The 22123-nt window shown below is 42.1% G+C and overlaps 1 protein-coding gene across 1 annotated transcript; it reads right to left on the reverse strand.

Annotated features, from left to right (window-relative positions):
• Positions 1–1606: 1606 nt before the first annotated feature.
• On the reverse strand, positions 1607–21740 carry LOC129840648 (phospholipid phosphatase-related protein type 3-like). Its single transcript, XM_055908677.1, has 11 exons — positions 20950–21740; positions 20234–20340; positions 19893–20078; positions 19673–19799; positions 14499–14694; positions 14259–14316; positions 13924–14097; positions 13454–13666; positions 13166–13392; positions 12574–13075; positions 1607–4556 (listed from the first exon to the last, which is right to left on the reverse strand). Exons 2-11 carry the CDS (start codon positions 20315–20317, stop codon positions 3774–3776), a joined length of 2550 nt encoding a protein of 849 aa, XP_055764652.1. The 5' UTR covers positions 20318–20340; positions 20950–21740; the 3' UTR covers positions 1607–3773.
• Between the last annotated feature and the right edge of the window lie 383 nt (positions 21741–22123).

The following is a 22123-nucleotide window of genomic DNA, read 5'->3' on the forward strand; positions in this document are numbered from 1 at the left end:
TATACATCTGACATATTTACATACTTACTCAGGCATACGGAGCAGAGGTAGGGGAATATATATACACGAACACACACACACGGTCCCCATTCCCAGTGACCCTGGTCTGTGTAAAGCCTGCAGGATATTTTAGTCTTAGTCACGCATGTTAGAACACACACACACATTAACCCACACATCCTAAAATATATCTTTCTGCATCACTGTTTGTTGTTCTCTCTTTATCTCTCTCTCCATCTCCGTCCCTTCTCTCTTTATCTCTCTCTCCATCTCCGTCCCTTCATATCTCTGTGAGAAGTGAGACAGTACGAGATATGGGCAGACAGAGAGAGAAAGAGATATGGACAGACAGTAGAGACAGTAAGAGATATGGACACAGTACAGAGATATATGGACACAGTACAGAGAGATATGGACACAGTACAGAGAGATATGGACAGACAGTAGAGAGAGAAAGAGATATGGACAGACAGTAGAGATATGGACAGACAGTAGAGAAAGAGATATGGACACAGTAGAGATATGGACAGACAGTAGAGACAGTAAGAGATATGGACAGACAGTAGAGAGAGAGACATGGACAGATAGTAGAGAGAGAAAGAGATATGGACACAGTAGAGAGAGAAAGAGATATGGACAGACTGTAGAGAGAGATATGGAGAGACGGAGAGAAGGGTTTGAGACAGACAGAGAGAAGGGTTTGAGACAGACAGAGAGAAGGGTTTGAGACAGACAGAGAGAAGGGTTTGAGACAGACAGAGAGAAGGGTTTGAGACAGACAGAGAGAAGGGTTTGAGACAGACAGAGAGAAGGGTTTGAGACAGACAGAGAGAAGGGTTTGAGACAGACAGAGAGAAGGGTTTGAGACAGACAGAGAGAAGGGTTTGAGACAGACAGAGTGAAGGGTTTGAGACAGACAGAGTGGAGGCCTTTGTGTTGTTCTGTTGAATCACTCCTCATATGAAGGCCACTTCAGACCTCCGGACAGTTCTACACACACACACACACACACACACACACACACACACACACACACTGCTGCAGAGCATTGAGATGTCTGTGATGGAGTGTGTGTGTGTGTGTGTGTGGAGGCCAGATGGTGAGGGCCCTAGGGATAGTCAACCAGGACTGACTCAGCCCTCAGTGGGAGGGGGGACTAACTCGCTCTCCTCCTTCCCATCTCCTCTCCCTCTACCCTTCTCGCCTCTCTCTTTCTCATCTCCCTGTCTCTGTACTAGGAGTATAGATTTTACAAGGGGTTAGCAGGGACTAACCAATAGTAGAATTCATTAGACATATCTGATAACAACCCACGTCCTTGTGTGTGTGTGTGTGTGTGTGTGTGTGTGTGTGTGTGTGTGTGTGTGTGTGTGTGTGTGTGTGAGTGTGAGTGTGTGTGTGTGTGTGTGTGTGTGTGTGTGTGTGTGTGTGTGTGAATCAATAGAGGATCCTTTTCACTACTCCAGGGATGACAGCTGTACTCTTGACAACTAAAGACACCTCTAAACATAATGTCTATGCTTCAGCTCAGTGGGCTAACACGGTCTTGAGACACTTAAAACACCAATGCCGGTCAGTCACACAAACTTCAATCAATTTGCAAATAGACGTTTCCTTAGTCAAGGACTTTATAACCATTACCTGGAAACACAAGTTTAAAAAAAAACAGTAGCCCATGAAAAAGGACAGTAATATAATATTAGTATTTACATTGGTAATAAAAACAAGAGGGTAAATAAAGGACATTTCTGTTTCTTAGAAGTCATAATGCACGTTCATAGAAACACAATGAAGTAGAATACACTCATTCACACACATAAACACACATGCAAGACAGAAACACTCTCACACACATACATACACATGCAGACTAAACACCAGTACTCAACAGTTCTATTATCAAAAGAGGATATCCACTACAGAACAAGTCATTCTGCTACTAGGCAACCGATGCACACAGACCACACCCACAAGTCTATACAGTCTTTTGTCACCATGTATCTTATTGTATTGTCTGTGGGGATTTGATTAGCAACAAATGAGCTTAAAAATAATTTATATTATTGCATGTAATTTTATACAATTGGAGGTGGTTGGTTGAGTCTGTCTGTGTGTGTCTGTGTGTGTGTGTGTGTGTGTGTGTGTGTGTGTGTGTATTAAAAATCATATCTAAAATCCAAAAATAAAATTTTCCTGTGTTAGTGGTCTGAAGCGCGGACCCCCACCACCAAACTACCACCAAACTACTTCCCGCGGCTATGTGTGTGTGTGTGTGTGTGTGTGTGTGTGTGTGTGTGTGTGTGTGTGTGTGTGTGTGTGTGTGTGTGTGTGTGTGTGTGTGTGTGTGTGTGTGTGTGTGTGTGTGTGTGTGTGTGTATTAAAAATCATATCTAAAATCCAAAAAAAATATTTTCCTGAAAGTAGTGCACTGTGTTAGCGGTCTGTAGCGCGGACCCCCACCACCAAACTACTTCCTGCGGCTGTGTGTGTGTGTGTGTGTGTGTGTGTGTGTGTGTGTGTGTGTGTGTGTGTGTGTGTGTGTGTGTGTGTGTGTGTGGATCTGTTCACATTGTTAAGCCAATTGTCCCCTCCAGTCTTTGTCTCCCCCTCTTTGTTTACTGTAGTAATCCTCTCCAAGATGTTCCCTTTCCTTCCTCCTTTTCCCCTCCTCTTCTTCGTCTCTACAGTAAGTCAGTGGAAACCTGAGAGAGATGCTATATACAGTATAGTATAGTACAGCTGGTGAGTATAGTCAGTATAGTTGTATTCTAGTCAGATAGTAGTCGGTGGTAAACCAACGACTAGAGCTGCTATTGTTTCTGTTGTCTTTAGTGATCCAGTCTCCATGCTCCTGAAGACCTTCGGTCAGACACGCTCCACCTCCACTGTTAGACTTAGCAGTGTTCTATGTCGCGTTATAACCTCCACTACTGTTAGACCTTGACTTAACAGTCCTCCCAAGTCTAACCCTGCAGTGTCTTGTAGTTCTGCTGTTATGTCACATCTTAACTCCTTTAAGTCATCTCATGTCCTTCTCCCGCTCTGCAGTGTCTTGTAGTTCTGCTGTTATGTCACATCTTAACTCCTTTAAGTCATCTCATGTCCTTCTCCTGCTCTGCAGTGTCTTGTAGAACAGCTATTTGTCTGTTTCCATCTGGACCCTTTCTCAGTGTTGAAGTAGTGTTCTTGGTTATTGTGACTCCTCTACGCCAAGTTATAACCTCCATTATATTACATTTTAACTCCTAAGTCATCTCATAACCTCCTCTCACTCATTTAAGTCATGTAGTAGTTCTCCTGACTGTTAGGTCTCCCCAAACGGTGTCACATTTAATAACTTCCCCTGACTGTTAGGGCTCCCCAAACGGTGTCACATTTAATAACTTCCCCTGACTGTTAGGGCTCCCCAAAATGTGTTACATTTAATATCTTCCCCTGACTGTTAGGGCTCCCCAAACGGTGTCACATTTAATAACTTCCCCTGACTGTTAAGGCTCCCCAAAATGTGTTACATTTAATAACTTCCCCTGACCGTAAGGGCTCCCCAAAATGTGTTACATTTAATAACTTCCCCTGACTGTTAGGGCTCCCCAAAATGTGTTACATTTAATAATGTCACCTGACTGTATGGTTATGTAGTGGTACTACTGTCTATCTTAACTGCTCTATGTCGTCTTATAACCTCTCGCACTGTAAGGTCCCCTATGTTCTCTTCTGACCTCGTGGTCTGTTTTTAATAGTGTTACTGTCTATTATAACACCTCTATGTCGCATTATAATCTCCTCTCCGTCTGCATGGTCTTGTAATAGACTTCTTGATCAGCGCGGCTGTGGGGTGAGACAGTGGGCCGGCGGGGGAGGGTCATAGATCGGGGGAGGGGGGGGGGGTAACTGTCCAACAGCAGATCTGGATGAGGAGGGGGAGGGAGGGGGCAGTAGAAGGGGGGAGGAGGGGGAGGGAGGGGGGAGTAGGAGGGCGGAGAATGGGGAGGGAGGGGGGAGGAGATGGGTTGAGGAGGGGGAGGCAGGGAAGAGGAAGAGAAGGGAGGGAGTGGAGAGGAGTAGGGGTGAGGAGGGGGAGGCAGGGTGGTGGAATCTGTCTCGCTGGGAGAGGAGGAGCAGATAGAGTTTGATTTCACAGGAAGTGTGCGGTATTCCCGATATTCCAGTGCGGTGACTTTCTCCTGGCGCTGCAGCGCCCCCCTCTGGCCCTGCTCACCGACGCTCCCCAGGCTTCCGCTGGTGGTGTTCCTCCGCTCCCAGGGGGTCCCGTTACCGGCAGCTGTTACTCTAGCCCCTGGGGTCCCGTTACTCCCGGTACTGGCACTGCTAGACACCCTGACCACAGGGTGATGAGAGGCGTGAGCGTCTATGGTGACAATACTCCCGGTAACGCTCCCGGTAACACTCCCGGTGTGGCTGTCGCGGTCGGAGGGGACACGGTAGTACGGAGACTCAGAGCTTCCTGTTGAAGACCCTCCCCCACAGGAAGAGGCGGAGTCAGAGCCCTTGGCAGAGGAGCTGATTGGTCCATGCTGCTTGGACATGGCAATGACCTATAGGATGAACAGAGGAGACGGTAAGCTAGTTACTTCAGCTAGTTAGAACGTAAATCAACAGTTCATTTAGTTAGTTACTTCAGCTAGTTAGAACATAAATCAACAGTTAATTTAGCTAGTTACTTCAGCTAGTTAGAACGTAAATCAAGAGTTCATTCAGCTAGTTAGAATGTAAATCAACAGTTCATTTAACTAGTTACTTCAGCTAGTTAGAATGTAAATCAACAGTTCATTTAGCTAGTTACTTCAGCTAGTTAGAATGTAAATCAACAGTTCATTTAGCTAGTTACTTCAGCTAGTTAGAATGTAAATCAACAGTTCATTTAGCTAGTTACTTCAGCTAGTTAGAATGTAAATCAGCAGTTCATTTAGCTAGTTACTTCAGCTAGTCAGAACGTAAATCAACAGTTCATTTAGCTAGTTAGAACGTAAATCAACAGTTCATTTAGCTAGTCAGAACGTAAATCAACAGTTCATTTAGCTAGTTACTTCAGCTAGTTAGAATGTAAATCAGCAGTTCATTTAGCTAGTTAGAACGTAAATCAACAGTTCATTCAGCTAGTTACTTCAGCTAGTTAGAATGTAAATCAACAGTTCATTTAGCTAGTTAGAACGTAAATCAACAGTTCATTCAGCTAGTTACTTCAGCTAGTTAGAATGTAAATCAGCAGTTCATTTAGCTAGTTACTTCAGCTAGTCAGAACGTAAATCAACAGTTCATTTAGCTAGTTAGAACGTAAATCAACAGTTCATTTAGCTAGTCAGAACGTAAATCAACAGTTCATTTAGCTAGTTAGAACGTAAATCAACAGTTCATTTAGCTAGTTACTTCAGCTAGTTAGAACGTAAATCAACAGTTCATTTAGCTAGTTAGAACGTAAATCAACAGTTCATTTAGCTAGTTACTTCAGCTAGTCAGAACGTAAATCAACAGTTCATTTAGCTAGTTAGAACGTAAATCAACAGTTCATTTAGCTAGTCAGAACGTAAATCAACAGTTCATTTAGCTAGTTAGAACGTAAATCAACAGTTCATTTAGCTAGTTAGAATGTAAATCAGCAGTTCATTTAGCTAGTTACTTCAGCTAGTCAGAACGTAAATCAACAGTTCATTTAGCTAGTTAGAACGTAAATCAACAGTTCATTTAGCTAGTCAGAACGTAAATCAACAGTTCATTTAGCTAGTTAGAACGTAAATCAACAGTTCATTTAGCTAGTTACTTCAGCTAGTTAGAATGTAAATCAACAGTTAATTTAGCTAGTTAGAACGTAAATCAACAGTTCATTTAGCTAGTTAGAACGTAAATCAACAGTTCATTTAGCTAGTCAGAACGTAAATCAACAGTTCATTTAGCTAGTTAGAACGTAAATCAACAGTTCATTTAGCTAGTTACTTCAGCTAGTTAGAACGTAAATCAACAGTTCATTTAGCTAGTTACTTCAGCTAGTTAGAATGTAAATCAACAGTTCATTTAGCTAGTTACTTCAGCTAGTTAGAACGTAAATCAACAGTTCATTTAGCTAGTTACTTCAGCTAGTTAGAACGTAAATCAACAGTTCATTTAGCTAGTTACTTCAGCTAGTTAGAATGTAAATCAACAGTTCATTTAGCTAGTTACTTCAGCTAGTTAGAATGTAAATCAACAGTTCATTTAGTTAGTTACTTCAGCTAGTTAGAACGTAAATCAACAGTTCATTTAGCTAGTTACTTCAGCTAGTTAGAACGTAAATCAACAGTTCATTTAGCTAGTTACTTCAGCTAGTTAGAATGTAAATCAACAGTTCATTTAGCTAGTTACTTCAGCTAGTTAGAATGTAAATCAGCAGTTCATTTAACTAGTTACTTCAGCTAGTTAGAACGTAAATCAACAGTTCATTTAACTAGTTACTTCAGCTAGTTAGAACGTAAATCAACAGTTCATTTAGCTAGTTAGAACGTAAATCAACAGTTCATTTAGCTAGTTACTTCAGCTAGTTAGAATGTAAATCAACAGTTCATTTAGCTAGTTACTTCAGCTAGTTAGAATGTAAATCAGCAGTTCATTTAACTAGTTACTTCAGCTAGTCAGAACGTAAATCAACAGTTCATTTAGCTAGTTACTTCAGCTAGTTAGAATGTAAATCAACAGTTCATTTAGCTAGTTACTTCAGCTAGTTAGAACGTAAATCAACAGTTCATTTAGCTAGTTACTTCAGCTAGTTAGAACGTAAATCAACAGTTCATTTAGCTAGTTAGAACGTAAATCAACAGTTCATTTAGCTAGTTAGAATGTAAATCAACAGTTCATTTAGCTAGTTACTTCAGCTAGTTAGAATGTAAATCAGCAGTTCATTTAGCTAGTTACTTCAGCTAGTTAGAATGTAAATCAACAGTTCATTTAGCTAGTTACTTCAGCTAGTTAGAACGTAAATCAACAGTTCATTTAGCTAGTTACTTCAGCTAGTTAGAACGTAAATCAACAGTTCATTTAGCTAGTTAGAACGTAAATCAACAGTTCATTTAGCTAGTTACTTCAGCTAGTTAGAATGTAAATCAACAGTTCATTTAACTAGTTACTTCAGCTAGTTAGAATGTAAATCAGCAGTTCATTTAGCTAGTTACTTCAGCTAGTTAGAATGTAAATCAGCAGTTCATTTAGCTAGTTACTTCAGCTAGTTAGAACGTAAATCAACAGTTCATTTAGCTAGTTACTTCAGCTAGTTAGAATGTAAATCAACAGTTCATTTAGCTAGTTACTTCAGCTAGTTAGAATGTAAATCAACAGTTCATTTAGCTAGTTAGAATGTAAATCAACAGTTCATTTAGCTAGTTAGAATGTAAATCAACAGTTCATTTAGCTAGTTACTTCAGCTAGTTAGAATGTAAATCAACAGTTCATTTAACTAGTTACTTCAGCTAGTTAGAACGTAAATCAACAGTTCATTTAGCTAGTTACTTCAGCTAGTTAGAATGTAAATCAACAGTTCATTTAGCTAGTTACTTCAGCTAGTTAGAACGTAAATCAACAGTTCATTTAGCTAGTTACTTCAGCTAGTTAGAATGTAAATCAACAGTTCATTTAGCTAGTTAGAATGTAAATCAACAGTTCATTTAGCTAGTTACTTCAGCTAGTTAGAATGTAAATCAACAGTTCATTTAGCTAGTTACTTCAGCTAGTTAGAACGTAAATCAACAGTTCATTTAGCTAGTTACTTCAGCTAGTTAGAACGTAAATCAGCAGTTCATTTAGCTAGTTACTTCAGCTAGTTAGAACGTAAATCAACAGTTCATTTAACTAGTTACTTCAGCTAGTTAGAATGTAAATCAACAGTTCATTTAACTAGTTACTTCAGCTAGTTAGAATGTAAATCAACAGTTCATTTAACTAGTTACTTCAGCTAGTTAGAATGTAAATCAACAGTTCATTTAGCTAATTAGAATGTAAATCAACAGTTCATTTAGCTAGTTACTTCAGCTAGTTAGAATGTAAATCAACAGTTCATTTAACTAGTTACTTCAGCTAGTTAGAATGTAAATCAACAGTTCATTTAGCTAGTTACTTCAGCTAGTTAGAATGTAAATCAACAGTTCATTTAGCTAGTTACTTCAGCTAGTTAGAATGTAAATCAGCAGTTCATTTAACTAGTTACTTCAGCTAGTTAGAACGTAAATCAACAGTTCATTTAACTAGTTACTTCAGCTAGTTAGAACGTAAATCAACAGTTCATTTAGCTAGTTACTTCAGCTAGTTAGAACGTAAATCAACAGTTCATTTAGCTAGTTAGAACGTAAATCAACAGTTCATTTAGCTAGTTAGAATGTAAATCAACAGTTCATTTAGCTAGTTACTTCAGCTAGTTAGAATGTAAATCAGCAGTTCATTTAGCTAGTTACTTCAGCTAGTTAGAATGTAAATCAACAGTTCATTTAGCTAGTTACTTCAGCTAGTTAGAACGTAAATCAACAGTTCATTTAGCTAGTTACTTCAGCTAGTTAGAACGTAAATCAACAGTTCATTTAACTAGTTAGAACGTAAATCAACAGTTCATTTAGCTAGTTACTTCAGCTAGTTAGAATGTAAATCAACAGTTCATTTAACTAGTTACTTCAGCTAGTTAGAATGTAAATCAGCAGTTCATTTAGCTAGTTACTTCAGCTAGTTAGAATGTAAATCAGCAGTTCATTTAGCTAGTTACTTCAGCTAGTTAGAACGTAAATCAACAGTTCATTTAGCTAGTTACTTCAGCTAGTTAGAATGTAAATCAACAGTTCATTTAGCTAGTTACTTCAGCTAGTTAGAATGTAAATCAACAGTTCATTTAGCTAGTTAGAATGTAAATCAACAGTTCATTTAGCTAGTTAGAATGTAAATCAACAGTTCATTTAGCTAGTTACTTCAGCTAGTTAGAATGTAAATCAACAGTTCATTTAACTAGTTACTTCAGCTAGTTAGAACGTAAATCAACAGTTCATTTAGCTAGTTACTTCAGCTAGTTAGAATGTAAATCAACAGTTCATTTAGCTAGTTACTTCAGCTAGTTAGAACGTAAATCAACAGTTCATTTAGCTAGTTACTTCAGCTAGTTAGAATGTAAATCAACAGTTCATTTAGCTAGTTAGAATGTAAATCAACAGTTCATTTAGCTAGTTACTTCAGCTAGTTAGAATGTAAATCAACAGTTCATTTAGCTAGTTACTTCAGCTAGTTAGAACGTAAATCAACAGTTCATTTAGCTAGTTACTTCAGCTAGTTAGAACGTAAATCAGCAGTTCATTTAGCTAGTTACTTCAGCTAGTTAGAATGTAAATCAACAGTTCATTTAACTAGTTACTTCAGCTAGTTAGAATGTAAATCAACAGTTCATTTAGCTAGTTACTTCAGCTAGTTAGAACGTAAATCAGCAGTTCATTTAGCTAGTTACTTCAGCTAGTTAGAATGTAAATCAACAGTTCATTTAACTAGTTACTTCAGCTAGTTAGAATGTAAATCAACAGTTCATTTAACTAGTTACTTCAGCTAGTTAGAATGTAAATCAACAGTTCATTTAACTAGTTACTTCAGCTAGTTAGAATGTAAATCAACAGTTCATTTAACTAGTTACTTCAGCTAGTTAGAATGTAAATCAACAGTTCATTTAGCTAATTAGAATGTAAATCAACAGTTCATTTAGCTAGTTACTTCAGCTAGTTAGAATGTAAATCAACAGTTCATTTAACTAGTTACTTCAGCTAGTTAGAATGTAAATCAACAGTTCATTTAGCTAGTTACTTCAGCTAGTTAGAATGTAAATCAACAGTTCATTTAGCTAGTTACTTCAGCTAGTTAGAATGTAAATCAGCAGTTCATTTAACTAGTTACTTCAGCTAGTTAGAACGTAAATCAACAGTTCATTTAACTAGTTACTTCAGCTAGTTAGAACGTAAATCAACAGTTCATTTAGCTAGTTAGAACGTAAATCAACAGTTCATTTAGCTAGTTACTTCAGCTAGTTAGAATGTAAATCAACAGTTCATTTAGCTAGTTACTTCAGCTAGTTAGAATGTAAATCAGCAGTTCATTTAACTAGTTACTTCAGCTAGTCAGAACGTAAATCAACAGTTCATTTAGCTAGTTACTTCAGCTAGTTAGAATGTAAATCAACAGTTCATTTAGCTAGTTACTTCAGCTAGTTAGAACGTAAATCAACAGTTCATTTAGCTAGTTACTTCAGCTAGTTAGAACGTAAATCAACAGTTCATTTAGCTAGTTAGAACGTAAATCAACAGTTCATTTAGCTAGTTAGAATGTAAATCAACAGTTCATTTAGCTAGTTACTTCAGCTAGTTAGAATGTAAATCAGCAGTTCATTTAGCTAGTTACTTCAGCTAGTTAGAATGTAAATCAACAGTTCATTTAGCTAGTTACTTCAGCTAGTTAGAACGTAAATCAACAGTTCATTTAGCTAGTTACTTCAGCTAGTTAGAACGTAAATCAACAGTTCATTTAGCTAGTTAGAACGTAAATCAACAGTTCATTTAGCTAGTTACTTCAGCTAGTTAGAATGTAAATCAACAGTTCATTTAGCTAGTTACTTCAGCTAGTTAGAATGTAAATCAACAGTTCATTTAACTAGTTACTTCAGCTAGTTAGAATGTAAATCAACAGTTCATTTAGCTAGTTAGAACGTAAATCAACAGTTCATTTAGCTAGTTACTTCAGCTAGTTAGAATGTAAATCAACAGTTCATTTAACTAGTTACTTCAGCTAGTTAGAATGTAAATCAGCAGTTCATTTAGCTAGTTACTTCAGCTAGTTAGAATGTAAATCAGCAGTTCATTTAGCTAGTTACTTCAGCTAGTTAGAACGTAAATCAACAGTTCATTTAGCTAGTTACTTCAGCTAGTTAGAATGTAAATCAACAGTTCATTTAGCTAGTTACTTCAGCTAGTTAGAATGTAAATCAACAGTTCATTTAGCTAGTTAGAATGTAAATCAACAGTTCATTTAGCTAGTTAGAATGTAAATCAACAGTTCATTTAGCTAGTTACTTCAGCTAGTTAGAATGTAAATCAACAGTTCATTTAACTAGTTACTTCAGCTAGTTAGAACGTAAATCAACAGTTCATTTAGCTAGTTACTTCAGCTAGTTAGAATGTAAATCAACAGTTCATTTAGCTAGTTACTTCAGCTAGTTAGAACGTAAATCAACAGTTCATTTAGCTAGTTACTTCAGCTAGTTAGAATGTAAATCAACAGTTCATTTAGCTAGTTAGAATGTAAATCAACAGTTCATTTAGCTAGTTACTTCAGCTAGTTAGAATGTAAATCAACAGTTCATTTAGCTAGTTACTTCAGCTAGTTAGAACGTAAATCAACAGTTCATTTAGCTAGTTACTTCAGCTAGTTAGAACGTAAATCAGCAGTTCATTTAGCTAGTTACTTCAGCTAGTTAGAATGTAAATCAACAGTTCATTTAACTAGTTACTTCAGCTAGTTAGAATGTAAATCAACAGTTCATTTAACTAGTTACTTCAGCTAGTTAGAATGTAAATCAACAGTTCATTTAGCTAGTTAGAATGTAAATCAACAGTTCATTTAGCTAGTTACTTCAGCTAGTTAGAATGTAAATCAACAGTTCATTTAACTAGTTACTTCAGCTAGTTAGAATGTAAATCAACAGTTCATTTAGCTAGTTACTTCAGCTAGTTAGAATGTAAATCAGCAGTTCATTTAGCTAGTTACTTCAGCTAGTTAGAATGTAAATCAACAGTTCATTTAGCTAGTTACTTCAGCTAGTTAGAACGTAAATCAGCAGTTCATTTAGTTAGTTACTTCAGCTAGTTAGAACGTAAATCAGCAGTTCATTTAGCTAGTTACTTCAGCTAGTTAGAACGTAAATCAACAGTTCATTTAGTTAGTTACTTCAGCTAGTTAGAACGTAAATCAGCAGTTCATTTAGCTAGTTACTTCAGCTAGTTAGAACGTAAATCAACAGTTCATTTAGCTATTTACTTCAGCTAGTTAGAATGTAAATCAACAGTTCATTTAGCTAGTTACTTCAGCTAGTTAGAATGTAAATCAACAGTTCATTTAGTTAGTTACTTCAGCTAGTTAGAATGTAAATCAACAGTTCATTTAGTTAGTTACTTCAGCTAGTTAGAACGTAAATCAACAGTTCATTTAGTTAGTTACTTCAGCTAGTTAGAACGTAAATCAGCAGTTCATTTAGCTAGTTACTTCAACTAGTTAGAACGTAAATCAACAGTTCATTTAGCTAGTTACTTCAGCTAGTTAGAATGTAAATCAACAGTTCATTTAGCTAGTTACTTCAGCTAGTTAGAATGTAAATCAACAGTTCATTTAGCTAGTTACTTCAGCTAGTCAGAACGTAAATCAACAGTTCATTTAGCTAGTTACTTCAGCTAGTCAGAACGTAAATCAACAGATCATTTAACTAGTTACTTCAGCTAGTTAGAATGTAAATCATCAGTTCATTTAACTAGTTACTTCAGCTAGTTAGAATGTAAATCAACTCAGATTTTATATTTATCTCACCTGCGCCACTCGCGGCTGACTGTGCGGCTGGGTGGGCACACGCGGAGTCGTCACAGGGATAGGCCCCTCCCTGGCTCGTTCCCCTCCCTGGTTAAGTGACATCAACTTGGCACGGGTCACCGCGCTCTTAGGAGAGACGGGGGGAGGTAGAGAGGAGACAGAAGGAGGCAAAGGGGAGACCGTAGGAGGTAGAGAGGAGACAGAAGGAGGCAAAGGGGAGACCGTAGGAGGTAGAGGGGAGACAGTAGGGGGGTGTCTAATCCCCTCCTTAGGGATATGCACTAGTGGGGCTGGCGCTGGGGTAGCCGTGGCAACGGCTCTATTGGCCGACTGTACCGTCGGATAGAGGGAGGGAGGATTCATCACCCCTGTCTCCCCTGCCTCACCCCCTCCTCCTGCTCCTCCCTCTCCTCCGCCAGATGTGTCCTTCTCTCCCTCCTCCTCGCTCCGTCTCTCCGTAGAGCGCTGCTGTCTCCACTCCTGCACCAGCGGCGGTCGCAGCCTGACAGATCACACGTGATATGTTTGACTTGACGATTAATACCAGGGTTGTATGACACACACCTACAACACATCCTAGTCACAAACATACCTTGGTTGTGACCTGCGGGGGTCGAAGGACAGGTGGAAGGTCATGTGACGCTGGTTGGATGGGTCGTCTCCGGGGGGCGAGGTGCTGCTGCTGCCGTTGGCGACGCGGGGTAAGGTATTGCTGAATGTTACCATGGTTTCCTTTCCCATGGGGCCGCGGGGGGCCAGGAGCTCCACGTCAGCACTGGCCCTCTTCAGAGATGCTACGCTGGCCTTCTCCCTACGAACCTACAGAAGAACATAGCGTGGCTAACCACTAACACACAACCTCTCTCCCTTCATCTCTTACCTTGCAGCGTCCAGTCCCCAGTTCTTCCCTGCTGTCTGATGGTCTGGGGGTCTTACTGCGGTACAGAGAGCTGTGCTGAGAAACATGACCTCTCTGGGCTCTTCCCCTCACCACCACCTCCCTCTGCTGCTGGGGGGGGGAGGCAGCCCTCCGGACAGGCTGGGGGAGGCAGTCCTCCTCGGATGACCTGAAGTTACCTACTGCATACAGAGACTAGAGGGAGGGTAGGGAGGGGAAGGAGAGAGGTGGAGATAGCAATAGAGAGAGGGATAGAAGCGTGAAATCTGTTGAGACAGGTCTTCTAAAAGAATAACTGTGAAATTCTCCCCCTGAGAACTCTTAAAAGATGATTAATTCCCATCTCTCTCTCTGTCTCCTTCTCAGTCTACCCCCCCCCCCCCCCAGACACACACAAAGTCACGCACACAAACAAACACAAAGTCGCCCCCCCACCACACACACACACTCACCAGGTAGACTCCTATGCCAGCTCCCATGGCGTAGCCAACATAGACGTCTCTGGGATGGCAGCGGTGTTGTGTGATCTGAGTCAGTCCGGCTATGCCTGCAGCCAGACAGTATCCAAACACCAGCACTGGCTTCACCAGCTTAGTACTGCTGCTGATCACACTGTTCAAATACATCTACACACACACACGGAAGTACGCATGCACACACACATACACACACACAAAGTTAGAACTATTGCGGATGGCAATGTTTCCAATTTTAACTTCAAATGCATCTTCATAAAGTCAGACAGACAGGCAGGCAGACAGACAAGTTAGTAGCTGTCAGTGCTTACAGAGATGTAGACAGCAGCAAAGCCAGAGAGCGTTGCATGCTGGGACGGAAATGTTTTCCTAAAGAGGAGGAGAGGGAGAGTAAGAATCAGGGAGAGAGAGGGAGACGTGATGCAGAGAGAGAGAAAGAGAGGTGGAGGTTTAATTGAAGCTGGAGAACACAAAATGTGTGTGTGTGTGTGTGTGTGTGTGTGTGTGTGTGTGTGTGTGTGTGTGTGCGTGTGTGTGTGCGTGTGTGTTACCTGGCTGACAGGATGGCATACAGATCTTTCCCAGAGCAGATGTCCTGTGTGATGTAGTTGTTCTGGTCACATGACATCCCAGGTAGCGTGTAATTGGGCTCACAGACAGTCAGGAAGAAAGGGGTGGGATAACCAGTAGCCAATTGGATGATGTCCGTCATTAGGGCAGTTGCCAGGAGACCAAACACATGAACACCTGGGGGAGAAGGACGAGAGATGGAGGAGGAGACAAAAGGAGGCAAGACAGGGAGAAGGGATGGAGGAGAGAGGGGGTGAACGGGAGAAGGGATGAAGGAGGAGAAAGAGAGGGGGAGGGAGGAGCATGCACCAGGTAAGAGTTATCTGAAACATCTGAAGATGTCTCGCCTGTCCTCATTCCCTCTACATCTCTCTCCCCTGTCCTCATTCCCTCCACATCTCTCTCGCCTGTCCTCATTCCCTCTACATCTCTCTCCCCTGTCCTCAACCCTCTACATCTCTCTCCCCTGTCCTCAACCCTCTACATCTCTCTCTCCCCTGTCCTCATTCCCTCTACATCTCTCTCCCCTGTCCTCATTCCCTCCACATCTCTCTCGCCTGTCCTCATTCCCTCTACATCTCTCTCCCCTGTCCTCATTCCCTCTACATCTCTCTCTCCCCTGTCCTCATTTCCTCTACATCTCTCTCTCTCATGTCCTCATTCCCTCTACATCTCTCTCTCAACTGTCCTCATTCCCTCTACATCTCTCTCTCCCATGTCCTCATTCCCTCTACATCTCTCCCTCCCCTGTCCTCATTCCCTTTACATCTCTCTCCCCCCTGTCCTCATTCCCTCTACATCTCTCCCTCCCCTGTCCTCATTCCCTCTACATCTCTCTCGCCTGTCCTCATTCCCTCTACATCTCTCTCGCCTGTCCTCATTCCCTCTACATCTCTCTCTCCCCTGTCCTCATTCCCTCTACATCTCTCTCTCCCCTGTCATCATACCCTCTACATCTCTCTCTCCCCTGTTCTCATTCCCTCTACATCTCTCTCTCCCCTGTCCTCATTCCCTTTACATCTCTCTCCCCCCTGTCCTCATTCCCTCTACATCTCTCCCTCCCCTGTCCTCATTCCCTCTACATCTCTCTCGCCTGTCCTCATTCCCTCTACATCTCTCTCGCCTGTCCTCATTCCCTCTACATCTCTCTCTCCCCTGTCCTCATTCCCTCTACATCTCTCTCTCCCCTGTCCTCATACCCTCTACATCTCTCTCTCCCCTGTCCTCATTCCCTCTACATCTCTCTCTCCCTTGTCCTCATTCCCTCTACACCTCTATCTCCCCTGTCCTCATTCCCTCTACATCTCTCTCTCCCCTGTCCTCATTCCCTCTACATCTCTCTCTCCCCTGTCCTCATTCCCTCTCCATCTCTCTCTCCCCTGTCCTCATTCCCTCTACATCTCTCTCTCCCCTGTCCTCATTCCCTCTACATCTCTCTCCCATGTCCTCATTCCCTCTACATCTCTCTCCCATGTCCTCATTCCCTCTACATCTCTCTCCCATGTCCTCATTCCCTCTACATCTCTCTCTCCCCTGTCCTCATTCCCTCTACATCTCTCTCCCATGTCCTCATTCCCTCTACATCTCTCTCCCATGTCCTCATTCCCTCTACATCTCTCTCCCATGTCCTCATTCCCTCTATATCTCTCTCTCCTGTCCTCATTCCCTCCACATCTCCCTCTCCCCTGTCCTCATTCCCTCTACATCTCTCTCCCATGTCCTCATCCCCTCTACATCTCTCTCTCCCCTGTCCTCATTCCCTCTACATCTCCCTCTCCCCTGTCCTCATTCCCTCTACATCTCTCTCTCCCCTGTCCTCATTCCCTCTACATCTCTCTCTCCCCTGTCCTCATTCCCTCTACATCTCTCTCCCATGTCCTCATTCCCTATACACCTCTCTCACCCCTGTCCTCATTCCCTCTACATCTCCCTCTCCCCTGTCCTCATTCCCTCTACATCTCTCTCCCCTGTCCTCATTTCCTCTACATCTCTCTCTCCTGTCCTCATTCCCTCCACATCTCCCTCTCCCCTGTCCTCATTCCCTCTACATCTCTCTCTCCCCTGTCCTCATTCCCTCTACATCTCCCTCTCCCCTGTCCTCATTCCCTCTACATCTCTCTCTCCCCTGTCCTCATTCCCTATACACCTCTCTCACCCCTGTCCTCATTCCCTCTACATCTCCCTCTCCCCTGTCCTCATTCCCTCTACATCTCTCTCCCCTGTCCTCATTCCCTCTACATCTCTCCCTCCCCTGTCCTCATTCCCTCTAGATCTCTCCCTCCCCTGTCCTCATTCCCTCTACATCTCTCTCGCCTGTCCTCATTCCCTCTACATCTCTCCCCCCTGTCCTCATTCCCTCTACATCTCTCCCTCCCCTGTCCTCATACCCTCTACATCTCTCTCTCCACTGTCCTCATTCCTCATTATTACTCCCTGAAGTAGATTCTCTCTCTAGGCTATCATTACTCTCTGAAGTAGATTCTCTCCCTAGACTATCATTACTCTCTGAAGTAGATTCTCTCCCTAGACTATCATTACTCTCTGAAGTAGATTCTCTCCCTAGGCTATCATTACTCTCTGAAGTAGATTCTCTCCCTATGCTATCATTACTCTCTGAAGTAGATTCTCTCCCTAGACTATCATTACTATCTGAAGTAGATTCTCTCTCTAGGCTATCATTACTCCCTCAAGTAGATTCTCTCCCTAGGCTATCATTACTCCCTCAAGTAGATTCTCTCCCTAGACTATCATTACTCTCTGAAGTAGATTCTCTCCCTAGACTATCAATACACTCTGAAGTAGATTCTCTCCCAAGGCTATCATTACGTCCTGAAGTAGATTCTCTCTCTAGGCTATTATTACTCTCTGAAGTAGATTCTCTCTCTAGGCTATCATTACTCCCTGAAGTACATTTTCTCCCTAGACTATCATTACACTCTGAAGTAGATTCTCTCATCGCTATAATTATTCCCTCAAGTAGATTCTCTCCCTAGACTATCATTACTCTCTGAAGTAGATTCTCTCCCTAGACTATCATTACTCTCTGAAGTAGATTCTCTCCCTAGGCTATCATTACTCCCTCAAGTAGATTCTCTCCCTAGACTATCATTACTCTCTGAAGTAGATTCTCTCCCTAGACTATCATTACTCTCTGAAGTAGATTCTCTCTCTAGACTATCATTACTCTCTGAAGTAGATTCTCTCCCAAGGCTATCATTACGCCCTGAAGTAGATTCTCTCCCTAGACTATCATTACTCTCTGAAGTAGATTCTCTCCCTAGACTAGCGTTACTCTCTGAAGTAGATTCTCTCCCTAGGCTATCATTACGCCCTGAAGTAGATTCTCTCCCTAGACTATCATTACTCTCTGAAGTAGATTCTCTCTCTAGACTATCATTACTCTCTGAAGTAGATTCTCTCCCTAGGCTATCATTACTCTCTGAAGTAGATTCTCTCCCTAGACTATCATTACTCTCTGAAGTAGATTCTCTCCCTAGACTATCATTACTCTCTGAAGTAGATTCTCTCCCTATGCTATCATTACTCCCTGAAGTAGATTCTCTCCCTAGACTAGCGTTACTCTCTGAAGTAGATTCTCTCCCTAGACTATCATTACTCTCTGAAGTAGATTCTCTCCCTAGACTATCATTACTCTCTGAAGTAGATTCTCTCCCTAGGCTATCATTACTCCCTCAAGTAGATTCTCTCCCTAGACTATCATTACTCTCTGAAGTAGATTCTCTCCCTAGACTATCATTACACTCTGAAGTAGATTCTCTCCCTAGACTATCATTACTCTCTGAAGTAGATTCTCTCCCTATGCTATCATTACTCTCTGAAGTAGATTCTCTCCCTAGACTAGCGTTACTCTCTGAAGTAGATTCTCTCCCTAGACTATCATTACTCTCTGAAGTAGATTCTCTCCCTAGACTATCATTACTCTCTGAAGTAGATTCTCTCCCTAGACTATCATTACTCTCTGAAGTAGATTCTCTCCCTAGACTATCATTACTCTCTGAAGTAGATTCTCTCCCTATGCTATCATTACTCTCTGAAGTAGATTCTCTCCCTAGACTATCATTACTCTCTGAAGTAGATTCTCTCCCTAGACTATCATTACTCTCTGAAGTAGATTCTCTCCCTAGACTATCATTACTCCCTGAAGTAGATTCTCTCCCTAGACTATCATTACTCCCTGAAGTAGATTCTCTCCCTAGACTATCATTACTCTCTGAAGTAGATTCTCTCCCTAGACTATCATTACTCTCTGAAGTAGATTCTCTCCCTAGACTATCATTACTCTCTGAAGTAGATTCTCTCCCTAGACTATCATTACTCTCTGAAGTAGATTCTCTCCCTCGGCTATCATTACTCTCTGAAGTAGATTCTCTCCCTAGACTATCATTACTCTCTGAAGTAGATTCTCTCCCTAGACTATCATTACTCCCTGAAGTAGATTCTCTCCCTAGACTATCATTACTCCCTGAAGTAGATTCTCTCCCTAGACTATCATTACTCTCTGAAGTAGATTCTCTCCCTAGGCTATCATTACTCTCTGAAGTAGATTCTCTCCCTTAACTATCATTACTCTCTGAAGTAGATTCTCTCCCTAGACTATCATTACTCTCTGAAGTAGATTCTCTCCCTAGACTATCATTACTCTCTGAAGTAGATTCTCTCCCTAGACTATCATTACTCTCTGAAGTAGATTCTCTCCCTAGACTATCATTACTCTCTGAAGTAGATTCTCTCCCTAGGCTATCATTACTCTCTGAAGTAGATTCTCTCCCTAGACTATCATTACTCTCTGAAGTAGATTCTCTCCCTAGACTATCATTACTCTCTGAAGTAGATTCTCTCCCTATGCTATCATTACTCTCTGAAGTAGATTCTCTCCCTAGACTATCATTACTCTCTGAAGTAGATTCTCTCCCTAGACTATCATTACTCTCTGAAGTAGATTCTCTCCCTAGACTATCATTACTCTCTGAAGTAGATTCTCTCCCTAGACTATCGTTACTCTCTGAAGTAGATTCTCTCCCTTGACTATCATTACTCTCTGAAGTAGATTCTCTCCCTAGACTAGCGTTACTACATGAAGTGTGCACCTGTTCACTCCCCCTTGAGGATTCAAGCGTAAATAACAGGTACGTACCAACAAAGCGAACAGTCCTCCGTAGGAAGGAGTTGAAGTTACACCCTCCAGCGATGATGGATCCATCAGCTTTACTCTGTTTGACTCTGGACTGGTAACAATACACCAGCCCTTCACCCAGCATGATCTATTCACACATACAATTAGTCATTCACCCTGATAGGCTCTTCATTGATCAGAATCTATTGAGTGTAGGTTCTGACGGTGTGTGTGTACTGACCGAGGCAGCCGGTCCTGCGAAGGCCAGGCTCAGTAACATCAGCAGAGGGACCAGTTCGTCTCCTGTCTCCAGGTAGGGCAACGACAGGTCACGGTCATAGCAATGGAACCCAGGGGTCGCCGGGGACAACAGGTCTGTCAACTCCATGAAGTAGAGAGAGACTAGGGAGGAGAGGACGATGGGGAGCTAGACAGAAAGAGAGAGAGAGAGTGAAGGCGAGCAAGAGAGAGAGAGAGAGAAAGAGAGAGTTAAGAGGGAGATATTGTCTTACTAACAGCCACAGTGAGTGGTATACATTAAATGCAGTTATATTGGACACACACGTATGCTCGTACACATACCTCTATGAAGTAGAAGCATGGTAGAAGTGTCATGCTGTCTTTGGGAGGTTTCTTCTTGGTCTTGGCTTTTGGTGACGACATCATCCTGGTGTTGGTCCAATCAGAGTCTAGGAACAGACAGAAGGGGAGGGGTTAGTCATCACACTGGTGGCGTTCCAGGTGGCATACATTACCGAGGCGTTGTTGCACAGTATCAGCTTGTTAAGTCATATTCTGAGACTACTTCCACATGAGCAAACATCTGCTTGGTCTCGGACTGGTCCTTTGAAGCTAATAGTAAATAGCTGAATGCACATCTGTTGTGTAGGTCCCTCAACTCCAACTGAACGGAACATCAGAACACACACACATGCGAGCCTCAATGGTGTGCTATTTGTTTCCCACTTCTCTCTAACTCGCTCTCTAAATTCAGGACAGTGTGGTGGACACAGGACAGTGCCATAGTTACAGTAACTCAGAGAGAAAGAAGCAGGGAGTTGACACACAGCTCCCTCCTTCTGCCCGGAGTTATTCTACTGTAACTATGGCGCTGTCCACCGCTTGGTCCTGAACTCAGAGAGAGAAAAAACCTGTCCTGATTTATAAACATTGATTCTCTCAGACACTAGTGTCAGACTCACCCTGCCTTGCCTCTCCTCCACACACACACACACACACACACACACACACACACACACACACACACACACACACACAGACACAGAGCGCTAAATTACCTCTGTCCCGCGGGTTGTGTGTGTTAGCAGAGGCCCGTCTTGCCCTCCCCCCTCGCCGAGGTCTAGTGTGCTGCTCCAGTTTTCCGTTCAAACGTTAATCCATCTTCACGCGCTGCCAGTTGTTTTACGCCCCCAAAACACACATCCACACACATCAGGTGGTTTTGGTTGGTCAGATTCTCCACGGATAGAGAATGATAGATGGGTAAGACGAAAGGGGAAAGTCCTATATTCGATATGTCTTCGTTATTTTCCCTTCTGATCGCGCGTGTGTGAATAAACTCCGAGGTTTCACGTGCCTTCTACCGGTTCACCCCAGTCCCAGTCAGCCACGCTATGTTCGAACAGCCCACCCAAACAGCGCTCAGATACGAACCGATATCTCACTTGAAGAACCGCCGCTAGCAGAGAGCCTCGCGCACACAAAGGCATGGGGGGCGCGAGAGGGCGGGGGGAGACGAGGGGAGGAGACCGACTGCTCCTTCACACATACACAAACGCCCCTCCTCTCACCGCTCCAAATTCCTAATGGCAGACTACCACCACCATAAAGCTGGGAAAAACAAAGCGATGGATTTTGGTGTGTGTTTGGGTATGCGCGTGCATGAGTGAAAGCATGAGTGTCTGTTTGACTCTGAGTGTTTCTTCGAATATATTCCCCTTTTAGAACACTCTATTTTAAATGTAAAGGCTACTCATTTCATGCCAAAGGATTCTGAACCCCCCCTCTCTCTTCCTCTTTTCGTATTTTGTTAGTTGTATTGTGGGTAGACCTCGCCCAGTAGGGTGGTGTTGGGTTCTGACCACGTGCCTGTGACTGCTGCTGCGGTGTGTATTTGCGTCTCTTCATTCAACAAACGTGCACGCACCTCTAACTGTCTGATTTACCATGACATGTACACATTCAAACCTTTCTCCCACGGTTATAAATACATATATACCATGACACACCGACCCACCCACCCTTTTCTCCTGGACTGGTCACAGCTGGGCAGCTAATAAACTCATCACTCACTCACACACAAATACATACAAAGAAGACTCCAGCCTATCAGCACTAGCCTACAGACAACAGAGAAGACTCCAACCTATCAGCACTAGCCTGCAGACAACAGAGAAGACTCTAACCTATCAGCTCTAGCCTACAGACAACAGAGAAGACTCTAACCTATCA

The sequence above is a fragment of the Salvelinus fontinalis genome, chromosome 41, assembly GCF_029448725.1.
Source record: "Salvelinus fontinalis isolate EN_2023a chromosome 41, ASM2944872v1, whole genome shotgun sequence".
Classification (NCBI taxonomy): domain Eukaryota; kingdom Metazoa; phylum Chordata; class Actinopteri; order Salmoniformes; family Salmonidae; genus Salvelinus; species Salvelinus fontinalis.

Excerpts from the sequence above, each read along its gene's own strand:
- LOC129840648 (XM_055908677.1), bottom strand. The coding sequence starts at position 20,317 with ATGATGTCGTCACCAAAAGCCAAGACCAAGAAGAAACCTCCCAAAGAC. Across the intron at positions 20,079-20,233 it reads CATGCTTCTACTTCATAGAG|CTCCCCATCGTCCTCTCCTC; the intron begins GTATGTGTACGA and ends CTTTCTGTCTAG. Across the intron at positions 14,098-14,258 it reads TTGCTGCTGTCTACATCTCT|ATGTATTTGAACAGTGTGAT; the intron begins GTAAGCACTGAC and ends GTGTGTGTGTAG.